Source organism: Polyodon spathula, chromosome 4, assembly GCF_017654505.1.
Source record: "Polyodon spathula isolate WHYD16114869_AA chromosome 4, ASM1765450v1, whole genome shotgun sequence".
In the NCBI taxonomy this organism is placed as follows: domain Eukaryota; kingdom Metazoa; phylum Chordata; class Actinopteri; order Acipenseriformes; family Polyodontidae; genus Polyodon; species Polyodon spathula.
In genome coordinates, this window is record NC_054537.1 from 70838170 (window position 1) to 70851511 (window position 13342).

General features: G+C 34.5%; 1 protein-coding gene across 1 annotated transcript in view; it reads left to right on the forward strand.

Moving 5' to 3' along the window:
- cdkal1 (CDK5 regulatory subunit associated protein 1-like 1) overlaps nt 1–13342 on the forward strand; it is a 410621-nt gene that overhangs the window by 304171 nt on the left and 93108 nt on the right. Inside the window, exon 12 of the mRNA XM_041248498.1 lies at nt 6726–6788. Coding sequence (XP_041104432.1) covers nt 6726–6788 — 63 coding nt within the window. The remainder of the gene's footprint in view (nt 1–6725; nt 6789–13342) is intronic.

Sequence of the window (13342 nt, forward strand, 5' to 3'; positions counted from 1 at the left end):
ATCTCTTTGGTGTACACCCCAACAGAAATTCATTTTATACCTCTGCAAACGGAAGAAAAGTGACAAAACTCATGACTTTGAGTAATTAGGTTGGATTGGAATTTTGAAGTAGAATTTCTGTAGCAGTATCACATTAAGAGTGGCGTACAGCTATAACTAATTTTTCTTCATAAAGTCGAATGAAACCTGCTCAATAATGTTAAGATATTGAATTGCATACCAGTTTGTAGTTTTCGATTATATGTAACATTTTCTAAAATGTGACATTTTGAAATCTAACATGACTCACTGTACTTCTGTTGTGGCTTCTGGTAGACTTTGTGATATCATTTTGTAGTTTATTTGATTACATGATATTAAATAAAAGATCTAAATTATGTTCATATAGTTTTTTTTTTTTTTTGTTTTTTTTTTTTTTTTTTTTTTTTTTTTTTTTTTTTTAGTGTTTCTAAATCCTAAAATTAAGTGATGCACAATTTGTGGCCATAATAATAATAATAATAATCTTTATTTTGATGTAGCGCCTTTCATAGTGGACCAAAGCGCATTACAAGATATGAAACTTGGGTGTGTGAAATGTGCATGAGCTGCAGAGTCACTTACAACAACATCTCACCCGAAAGATGGAACACAGCACAGCTGTAGGTTCTATAATAGCATGACTATCACCCATTTTTAAGTAAATGTAGTTGTGTAACCTAACACGGAATTTAATTTAATAGAATTTTAAAAAGTTTGTAAGTGGAAAAACATATTGGACTCCACATGTCAACAAACACACAATAATGCCCTTTGCTATTTTCAGGCCACTGCAAACAAAACAATTAAATCCTTATCCAGCACTATTTGATTTTCCAATTTTACCACTGTATACTCTAAGTGAAAAATGTAACTGGCACCCGAAGTGTGAATTGCTACACTTCAGATCCCAGTGATAATCAAGGCCATATCCTATTAATATATTCCCAGTCCCAGATGACTGGATCAGAACCAGTATATCAAGGCAGGCAGGGATAGACAGTTTGGGTCTTATTTTTTAGGGTTAAAACTGGTACTCCCCTTAACAATCCAAACTGGAGCACTTGGCAAGTGGGTATGTTACCAGACAAGTATGAAAAGGGTTGTAAATAACCCCTTATCTATTTAAATAAATCAAGGGTTTAGGTTCAGGTGAAATAGACATCTTATATACACAACTTATCCTTAGTCCAAAAATAGTGTTTGCTGGTGATGCAATATACATGTGGTTGTCATCAGTTAAGCAGTTAGCTACTCTTTATCTGGATGTCATTATTTAAAAACAGACCTCCTTTAAAGCCGGTTGTTTGAACCCTTCTTGCTGAGAACTTTCTCTAAATTAGATGGGTGTGTCTGTAGGCACTGTTATCACAGAGCTTCAATAGTAGCGAGACAGTCTTTATTTGAAGGTAAATACTGCTCAGCAAGCAGATCAGTGTTTTTTCAGGATTCAGGGTACTTATTTTCACTTGGTTGCAACTGCAAACATCTACAAATAAACATTTGTAGACTGAATGTTAATATGTGTGGGTGTGTTTTTTTTTTTTTTTTATAATAAGTTTTAATAGATTAGTTTGTATTCTTATTAGCTTGTATGTAAGAAGATAAAATACAGAATTATGAATTTATATACAGTAGAACCTCAGAGTTATGAACACCTTGGGAATAGAGTTGGTTTGTAAGTCTGACATGTATGTAACTCTGAAAATTAGTTTTCAGTGGTTTTAATAAATGTGCACGCAGCAATCTAAAACAAGAATAGAATAAAATATTTGTATGTGCTTTTATGCTATCGATTTAAATGCAGTAACTTTCAAAAGCCCTTTAATAATCTGAGTTGACAAAAACAGAGCTCAAACAGAGAATCATACTAAAAAAAAAAGCAGTTATTTGGCTTATCAAGATTTTCAGTGGTCAGTTGAGGCTAAAGCAATCTCCCATCTTCTTGCTTTGACAGGAACAACCAATGTACCCATTTGCTAGGAGGGGTTATGGTCTTTCACAGTAACTTTAATGAATATCTCTTCTTGCTTAGCAAGTTCTGGTGGTTTTCCAAGACATGCCTGATAAACTTGATAATACTGATCAGTATATGGCAGTTCATATATAAATAAAAATATAGGTTTGAGATAAAGTAGAAACTGAAAATAAAATTAATGTAATGCCAAATGATTTACTATAAATGTAAATGTATTTCAGTTCATGCTTCTGAATACAGGATGTTATCAGAAATGTATGTGTCATTCTCCATTTTAACTTGTAGTCTTGGTATATGGAAAGTTGGAATGCTCCCAAACACTTTTTAGTGAAGTTTTGGAAACTAGAAGCAACCACTGCAGCCAGACACCAAACCACATCAGCTGTACAGTAGTACAAGATTCACGGCCAGACGAATAAAATCAGAGTGACACTCTGACTCCAATCTGCTCTTCAAATATCTGTATATATTTAAATAAGCTAGCCATATCACAGAGTGCATTGGTACCCAAAAATTATTGTCCATTTTCTAGGATGGAATTTTTTTTCCTCGTTTTATCACAAAAGAATGAGCTGCTGCACTGGTGTCGGCTAAGACTTGTAGGACATTCAGTGAGATACCAGCCTTGATTGCCACCATTTAAACAAACCTAACAACATAGCTATACTTTTAGATTGTGAGATTTGGTAAGGCCTAACATGTGGTATTATTATTATTATTATTATTATTATTATTATGTTAATACTTGAAGAAGTCAGTTCTAATACATGTCACCTCACTGTCTGATTTAAAGTGGCTGTCCAATTCCTTCTGGCCACTGTAAAGCCCTTCTGCCCTGACTAAAATGTGCTGACTGTCAAAAACAAACAAACAAAAAATAATTGGTGGGGAAGACATTATGACTTTAATACAGAAATTCTCCTTTATAATGCAACGAAATACTGTAGTCCATAAACACAGTTGCTAGAAAGGACACCTACCTGCACATGTCATTTCTGCCTTGTAAAATGAAGTGGCAGGGAATGACAGGAGTGCAGTAAAAGCCCTTGTGTTTATGTGAACAGTTTATGGTGCAAGTAGTAGTAATGTGCTTATTTGCTGAGTTTGACAGCTCAGTCTTAAAAGCTAACATTTGGTGCCTGTGCGTTTAAATACAAATGTTATAGGCTCTTTTTTGGTTGCTCCCTCTTTTCACTTCTTTACAAATTGTGGGAGAAGGATAGCCAGGGATATAGATATACATACATACAGTTGTAGTCAAAAGTTTACATACTCCAAGGAAAGTTTTATAATTTCTGGAAATTTCTTGAAACAGATAATTATAGGAAAATCTTTTGTAGCAAAGTTGTGCTTTTGTGGATGAGGAAAAAGTTACATGAAATAGATGTCTGCAATTATTTATTTATTTATTTTTGTTCTATTCTCTGACTAAATAAATATCACAGTATATTTGCCAATTTTTCTGTAATTCTTAGCGAAAGAGATGAAAAAAAACGATCATTGTGATTTGTGTGATGTATGTTGACATTCTTACCTACAGAAACACTGCTTAGATAACTGTTGCTATTAATGTGTGGTAGTAATAAAAGATTAGGTAAGTAAGTTGGTCTATGTGATGTCATAGCTGTGCAGTAAGACAATTGTTACAGTCATGTGATCTTGTTAAGCCAATCGCAGCACTTAATTTATCCAAGCCATTTTATAAAATGAGATTAGTAGCTACTATGTGTGCTTTGGATCGTTGTCGTGTTGGAACATCCAGTTGCAGTTTAAACTAAGTTTTGTAGGATGATGCTTCTCATCAGCAGGGACTGGGCATCTTGTTACAATTGAAGGAAGAATGGATAGAGCAAAATATAGGAAAATACTGCAAGAGAATCTGCTTCAGTCCGCTAAAAAACTGAAGCTTGGGAGGAAATTCACCTTTCAGCAGGACAATGATCCCAAGCACAAGGCCAAAGCAACATTGGAGTGGCTCAAGAACAAAAAGGTGAATGTCCTACAGTGGCCCAGTCAAAGTCCTGATCTCAATCCCATTGAGAATCGGTGGCACTATTTGAAAATTGCGGTCCACAAGTGTCGTCCAACCAACCTGAACAACCTGGAGCAAATCTCCCAAGAAGAATGGCCCAAAATCACTCCGACACTGTGTGCAAAGCTGGTACATACTTACCCTAAAAGACTTAAAGCTGTTATTGCAACGAAAGGTGACTCTACCAAATATTAATGTGTGGGGGTTGAATACTTATGCAATCAGTTTTTTATTTTTCTTAAAAATATTTCCCAACATAAAACCAATGTCACCCTACAATAATTGATTTTGAGTTTCAGTGTTTTAAAATAAAATATTGAACAGAACGAAATTTCAATGTACCATTTGTAATTCAGTAATACGAGAGAATTGGTCAGGGGTCCGAATACTTTTGCAAGTCACTGTGAGTGTGTGTGTGTGTGTGTGTGTGTGTGTGTATATATATATATATATATATACACACACACACACATACAAACACACACAGTGTGTGTATGTATGTGTCTATATAGATAGATAGATATAGATATATATGCATGCATGCACGAAAGCTAGATTTGCATCCTGAGGCATAATACCAGAGTAGTGGTATAAAAAACTGATAATTCCTCGAGGAAAATATACTTGAACTTTTACCTATTCGACTCCTTGAGACATCACTTTTAATTCAAATACAAAATTCCTTGTTTTCAATCAGTCGACAAAACCCACAGTACAGAACTGTTCATTAATGATCAACATAATGAGAATGTGTTAAAAAAAAAAAAAAATTATGTAAAGCTGGTACATTCGTATCTGGGAGAAACTGGAGAGGAACGGGAAATTAAAACAAGGTAAAGACAATCATCCACATAAAGCTGAAGCACTAACGGATAACATAATAGAACATCTGTACAGCACTGAAACACTACGTTTTAAAAATAAAAACCTGAATTCAAAACGTTTGTTTGCCGCAAAACCAACACCGTATCACCCAAAGAACACCATCCCTACTGTGAAGCATGGTGGTGGCAGCATAATGTTATGGGGATGTTTCTCATCGCAGGGGATTTGGGCACTTGTCATGAATGGAGCAAAGTACAGAGAAGTCCTTGAGGAAAATCTGCTTTATTCAGCATATTTCTTTCAAATGGTATCAGAAAATGAACAGCTATATCATACTGTTTCTTCAGCTAACTAAAATAGAATAGCACTCAGTAAATTACATTTCACTAGCAAACAGGTGTGATTAATCAATTAATAGATCCTAGATCAGATGATAAATCGATCAATAGAAAATGTAAAGAGTAAAACCCCCATTCGCAATAATCAATTGCCTCAGACACATTTTCATAAAGTAATAACATCATTACTGAAATTTACTTATGCTCCTTTTTTTAGACAAGCAAACAAAAATTCAAATTGGGCTTGAATAAACAAATATGGACAAAGCGTTGTACAATAATAATAAAAAAAAAAAACTAATAATTTTGGTTCACGTTTGTTACATTCCACGTAACAAAAATGGCTTCACAATATAATATAAAAAATAAAATAAATGTAAAAAAAAAAAAAAAAAAAAAACAACAACAAAAGAACGTTGAATACTAAACATGACATTTCCAGCAGGTTGTGGCAGTTTGCTTCCCAAATCTGAAACAGCATCAGTGGCTTTAGAGAAGAGGAGATCACTGTGCATGTGCATACTTATAGGCGGATGGCATCATTCTTACAAGCGGATTATTTTACATTGGTTGTTATAAGAATGATTTGGTCCAAGTGGTTGTGATCACTATATGCAGTTGATTCTTACATTAGTGATTCTTATACATGGACTTTGTAATAAAATGAAATTTGTGACAAAATGAAAATTTGTACATATACACCGGATTCTACCATGTAAATGCCCAGGGGGCGTAAAAATGTCGTCAAGGCAAAAGTGTGATGGGGCATTGACTCAGACAGGGGAGAAATTACAGGCATTATTGCAGAGGGAGTATTTTTTACATTAGGTAGATTGATTATGTTTAGAATTAGGCATGCTTAAAATTCAAAGGTAGGGCACAGGACACAGCCATGATAAAGAATCAAGGAGTGCAGTTAAAATATTTAGTGAATGGTGAAATAGTTCAAAGTTGCTGCAGTATGCCACAGTATCCCACTTTTCACAAAACAAACATTAAACTTTAAAGCTGCATGCAGTTTCCAGAGCATAGACACATCTTGAAAAGACACATTTGTAGGCAAAATGCTAAAATAAAGGTTGCTACATTCAATAATTATATATATATATATATATATATATATATATATATATATATATATATATATATATATATATATATATATATATATGCATGAAATTTTCAGTCCTCTAAAATAAGGGCTTTACGTAATCTCTAAGTAAGAAATTGCAGTGTCCAGTGTAAAAATACAACATAAAATAATAAATTAACTTAAATGCAGAGACTGCAAATTAAGATAGTGTCTACTTGCATGATCACTATGCTTTAATTTGTGACTTTCAACCCAGAACTCCAGAAGTGAAAGGCTAGTGAATTAGGTTGCTTTATCCCCAAATATTTAACAATTTTTAATATTCATTTTTATTTTCTTCTCAAATGACCTTAAAGTTGGTTACACTTTTTTATGATGTCAAATGATTAAAACAAATCATTAATATGTGTCTTTTTTTTCTTTGATTAATTCTTTTCACAGAAAAAACAAAGAACAAAAGAGCTGTCCCAGTTGTTTCATTCATACAACCCGTATGATCATAAGGTAAGAAAGAACCATGTTCAGTGTCTGTGTGTCTTGTTTACTATGCTGCTGTTTTTATTAAAAAAATTAATAAATAAATAAAATAAGTGTGAAGTATGAAGAAAGTAGTGCAGCTGCCTTGGCTGTGCTCACCACCCTCGGCAGGATCCATCACAACAGCCTTCCCTCTGGAGCCAGGCCTGTATAGGCAAGGGGTTGGCAAGCAACTGCATCCGTTTTTTTGTGTAAGCTTCTTTCGTTATGGTAGCTTATGTACGGTATTTCTAACACATTGCTGCATGGTGATTGATTGATTTAATTATCAATTCGCAATATCTTTTTTTTTTGTTTGTTTTTTTTGTGTATTGACATTTTTAAGTCTATAAATGCTAGCTAAACATGAAGTCTAGTTATGTCCAATAACGTGGCACACTGTATTTACAAGAGGGGTAAATGACTGCAGATGTCTGCTAATATATCCAATGAAGTACCTCTTTAATCTAAAATATAACATGTTTCATAGTAATCATTAGAAGATCACTAACAACATCTTCTAGAACTCCTATAAGCCCCATAGCTTATTTTAATTACATCATTAAAATTCAACATTAACCACTTAATACTCTGTTTTCATTCAATAAAAGTAAAATTTCCTTCCTGTGAGCTGTCCCAGAACCTTTCTCTTCTATAATTTCATAATAAATAGGCTATAAAAAATGGACAGTGAAAGATTAAACCTGCAGAAAACCAAGAGTTAATTTAATGATTTTTGAGCTAACACAGTAAGGTGGTGTAGATTTCCACCATCGGACTAAGAAGGTTATTCTCCTCGGGTCAAGATCTTGCCCAGGCCTGCTTCATCACCTACTGTGTGAACACTCAAAATGTCAGCCCTAGCCCTGTAATTTGAGACACAAGAAGACACAAGCTCAAACAAAAACTGACCTTGTAGGTCTCTGTAACAAATTTAGAAATATGGTGTGGGGACACCAACTGCTTCTTAATACAGTTCTTTCAACATGAAACTGCAATGCTTTTGATGCTTTTTTTATGTTTTATCAATTGTGCATTATTTAGAAAGATGTATAGCTTTGGGAACCAGACGGTGGTGTTTTTTTAAAAAATTTGGGGCCCCTCTGTTTTCAGGGACAGGCAAGTGTTGTGTGTTGCTATGAAAAGGGCCATAAAAGCTTCAGTCTGACTACTGTATCCCCACTATGCACATATCCACAGAAAAGAGTACTTTTAATTAGAGGTGCAAGACGGTCAAGTTATAATGGCTTTATGAAATAGAGATTGAAATGATTAAGCTTGGACTGATTTCTCAAAGGATTAATCAAAGGGTCACTCAGTATAGTTTGGTTTTGATTTTATGCTCGGTCAGTATTAGTTTTGATTTAGAATTTTAAAAAATGTCAGTTTTGGTTTGAGAAAGCATATGAAACTTATTGTAGTTAACAAGTTACATGATGAAAAACCAATTGAAACAAATGTGTTTTACTGAAAGGTGAATTGGTTGTTTTAGGCACTTTTTCATTAAGTATGTAGCAAACTACAAAGCGATATGTAGTTCAATACGTTAATATAACATTCAACAGGTTCCATTCGACTTTAGAAAGCTTAATTATACAGGGTGATGCAAAACTTAGCCGTAGCTGTAAATTTGAACTTTCTACTACAGATGTTTCCACTGTAAACATCTCCTGCGAGGGTGTTATTTACTATACCTGGATCACTTTGCTTCATAAAGATACAAAACAGGAAAGGTGATTGAACTTCATATCTGGTACTAAACTGACTCGTAGCAGCTATGACCACTGATTTCAATAATATTTAAAAATGTCTTCTTTGATGCACAATAAGATTTCCAGTCATTAGCATTAATAATAAAAATTAGCAAGGCAATGCTGCTCGGAATCCCTCCTGCAGTTTGTAATGACACCTGAATGTTTTATTAGCATGCAACTCTGTGACATCCACAGTTAAACTACTTAAGGGGCATTAGTTTGGCTAAGTGGAAAACTGGGGGGCCTTTAATTGCCCCACAATTTGATGAATGTTGTCTAAAATGTGGCACGAGGAACAATAATTAAGCATTAATGTGTCTTTAGTCACAAGTATATTGCTGCTTTTTTGGTAACCAAAAGTTTGAACCCAGCTGTGTTCTTCATTGTCCATGTTCAAATCATTTGTTTACCCACAATTGGTTTATTTTTGTTTTACTATAGATTTCACGATTACTTGATTCTGTTTAGACACCCCTGATGGAGTTATTCCCACACCAAACTAAAAGTCACATTTGTCAGATATTCACATCTTCCATTTTTAACAATTATACATGATACATTTATCCATATGCATGTAGAAACAACTACAGTTTACTCCCTGCATTGGATAACAAGCGCACATGTCTGATTTTAATAGTGTGCTATGAAAGCCTACAGTAGAATAGTAATGGGTGATAACTTCTTCTTTGTACTGTATCTGAGTATGAAGTGTGTTTGAAATAACTAAAAAGAGAAGTGTCCAGTTCAACATGTATGTATTTGTTTAGACCCCTTTTTAGTTACATAACCATAAGTCCAGAGGCTGCATTGTAATTTTCTTTCCTGCATCCTCCTTCTCGCACTAGTCAACAAGTGGAACTGAAACTCTCCTGCACCAGGTACAACCTTTTTATTGTGCTTGTGTTATTTTCTCAGCCCAGATTCACAGATACTTAATGTACAATGTTGGGTAAGTTACTTTGAAAAAGTAGTCTGCTACTTGAAGAAAATTGAAACACTGTATTAAAGAAAACTCAAATATCCCAGGTAAGGATAGGTTATGAAGACCTTACTTTACCCCACTGAAAAATATTGGAATTACACCTGTGGGCTTGAACTATTTATGGTGGAGGGTACTTCTTAAGACCTTGGCAAAGGAGCAACTGGAAGGTATACCCATTGTTTTACAATATCTCAGAATGAAGAAGAAAAAAAGACCTCAACTTCAAACATGTGCTCATTGGTGCTTTCTTTTCACGACAGTACTACAAGTTTATTATCTTATTCGAAGGTAAGTTGTTTTTTAAAATTTTTTTATTCAGCATATTTCTTTCAAATGGTATCAGAAAATGAACAGCTATACCGTACTAGTTTTTCAGCTAACTAAAATAAAATAGCACTCAATAAATTACGTTTCACTAGCAAACAGGTGTGATTAATCAATTAATAGACCCTAGATCAGATGAAAAATCGATCAATAGAAAATGTAAAGATTAAAACCCCCATTCGCAATAATCAATTGCCTCAGACACATTTTCATAAAGTAATAAGATCATTACTGAAATTTACTTATGCTTTTTTTTTTTTAGACAAGCAAACAAAAACTGAAATTGGACTTGAATAAACAAATATGGACAAAGCGTTGTACAATGAAAAAAAAGCACTTTGTTACATTCCACATAACAAAAAATGGCTTGTTTAAGAGATACAAATGGCAAAATCGTAGATGAAGAAAAAAAAATAGCAAATATATTAAATGATTACTTTTCACAAGTTTTTACAAAGGAAGATACTGACAACATGCCCCACATGTCATCCAGTTCCTGTCCAGTTTTAAATAACTTTAGCATAACTGAGGCAGAAGTGTTAAAGGGACTAGGAGCTCTTAAAATAAACAAATCCCCTGGGCCGGATGAGATCCTCCCAGTAGTACTCAAAGAAATGAAAGAAGTAATTTACAAACCGCTAACGAAGATCATGCAGCAGTCTCTTGACACAGGGGTGGTACCAACAGACTGGAAAATTGCAAACGTAATACCGCTCCACAAAAAAGGGAAACAAAACTGAACCAGGTAACTACAGACCAGTAAGCCTGACTTCTATTATATGCAAACTTATGGAAACTATAATAAGATCCAAAATGGAAAATTACCTATATGGTAACAGGGTCCTGGGAGACAGTCAACATGGTTTTAGGAAAGGGAGATCGTGCCTAACTAACTTGCTTGATTTTTTTGAGGATGCAACATCGATAATGGATAATTGCAAAGCATATGACATGGTTTATTTAGATTTCCAGAAAGCTTTTGCACAAAAGATTAATTCTCAAACTGAACGCAGTTGGGATTCAAGGAAACACATGTACATGGATTAGGGAGTGGTTAACATGTAGAAAACAGAAAGTACTGATTAGAGGAAAAACCTCAGAATGGAGTGTGGTAACCAGCGGTGTACCACAGGGATCAGTATTAGGTCCTCTGCTATTCCTAATCTACATTAATGATTTAGATTCTGGTATAGTAAGCAAACTTGTTAAATTTGCAGACGACACAAAAGTAGGAGGAGTGGCAAACACTGTTGCAGCAGCAAAGGTCATTCAAAATGATCTAGACAAGATTCAGAACTGGGCAGACACATGGCAAATGACATTTAATAGAGAAAAGTGTAAGGTACTGCATGCAGGAAATAAAAATGTACATTATAAATATCATATGGGAGATATTGAAATTGGAGAAGGAATCTATGAAAAAGACCTAGGAGTTTTTGTTGACTCAGAAATGTCTTCATCTAGACAATGTGGGGAAGCTATAAAAAAGGCTAACAAGATGCTCGGATACATTGTGAAAAGTGTTGAATTTAAATCAAGGGAAGTAATGTTAAAACTGTACAATGCACTAGTAAGACCTCATCTTGAATATTGTGTTCAGTTCTGGTCACCTCGCTATAAAAAAGATATTGCTGCTCTAGAAAGAGTGCAAAGAAGAGCGACCAGAATTATTCCGGGCTTAAAAGGCATGTCATATGCAGACAGGCTAAAAGAATTGAATCTGTTCAGTCTTGAACAAAGAAGACTACGTGGCGACCTAATTCAAGCATTCAAAATTCTAAAAGGTATTGACAGTGTCGACCCAAGGGACTTTTTCAGCCTGAAAAAAGAATCAAGGACCAGGGGTCACAAATGGAGTTTAGACAAAGGGGCATTCAGAACAGAAAATAGGAGGCACTTTTTTACACAGAGAATTGTGCGGGTCTGCAATCAACTCCCCAGTAATGTTGTTGAAGCTGACACCCTGGGATCCTTCAAGAAGCTGTTTGATGAGATTCTGGGATCAGTAAGCTACTAACAACCAAACGAGCAAGATGGGCCGAATGGCCTCCTCTCGTTTGTAAACTTTCTTATGTTCTTAAATTAAAAAAAAAATAAATAAATAAATTTAAAAACAACAAAAGAACGTTGATCACTAAACATGACATTTCCAGCAGGTTGTGGCAGTTTGCTTCCCAAATCTGAAACAGCGTCAGTGCCTTTAGAGAAGAGGAGATCACGGTGCATGTGCATACTAATCTGGTCTGTTTACTTTTTGTTGTCCAAGGCTAAGAGGGTCAAGAGCAGCTATGTTAATCCTTTTTTAATATATATTAATCCCACACGTCAAATGGAGCTCCACTTGCCATTTTAGAAACTTTTTCGCAAATTCTGGCAAGATGGTAAAGTGGTGTAAGGAAAAACTTGTTTGACATGTCAAGAAACGTTAGTTCGAATATTCAGATGTTTGTTTCAGCACTGACAAATAGTTACTTCTAAGGCACAATTAATATTTTGCATATCTATCTATCTATCTATCTATCTATATAGATAGATAGTTAGATAGATAGATAGATTCATTCAGTTTGGTCAGGCTGAAGCTCAGAATATTCATTTGAAGATCAATCTGTTGCACCCACTCGTTCCTTCCTCTGATGCAATTTTTCAGCACGATAATATGAAAAGTGTGTTTGTCACCTGCAAGGTTTGACTTGCACTGTTGAGTGTCTTTCTCATTTCCATGTTGTGTATTAGCTGTAGAATTCTGATTGACCGTTAGGAATGGCATATGTTTGTGTGTGTTGGTTTGTTTGCAATATTAGATACATTTTGTGATATAGTAGGTTATATAAATAATAATAATATAGAAGAAATGGAATAGCTGTTGCTCGACTATGAGCTATATATGTGTGTGTGTGTGTGTGTGTGTGTGTGTGTGTGTGTGTGTATATATATATATATATATATATATATATATATATATATATATATATATGGGTAATTAGTGCATAGATATGTGCCTTAGTGAAAACTCTCTTGATCTATGAAAACAAAAAAAAAAATCACTGTATCTTAAACATTTAGAAACCCATTAAAGAGTAGTCTTTAGTAAGACCTGTTTGTATAAATCTGTTCTCCATTTAGTACAGTAATGCAGACTTTTCAAATGTATGGTTTAGCTAAACAGTATAGCACCTGAGGAGTAGCTCTATAAAATAAATTCTGAATTTATTTATGCTAAAGATTAAAGCTACAGTGCCTCTTATGTTCTCAAACGTGTTGAACATATAAGCTTATCCTGTAAAGTTTCAGTAGGATAACAAAAATATTTAGGGGAAAACAAAAGATCCCTTTTATACCAATTGGCTGAAGGGTATTGTCATCAGCAATGTGATGGCCGGCTATTATGAAGTTTGGGGATGTACACAAACTGGAAAGCCATAAGGCTAAATTGGTTGAATGCAGAAAACTCCAGATTGTTTTAATCTCATTGGTAGGACACT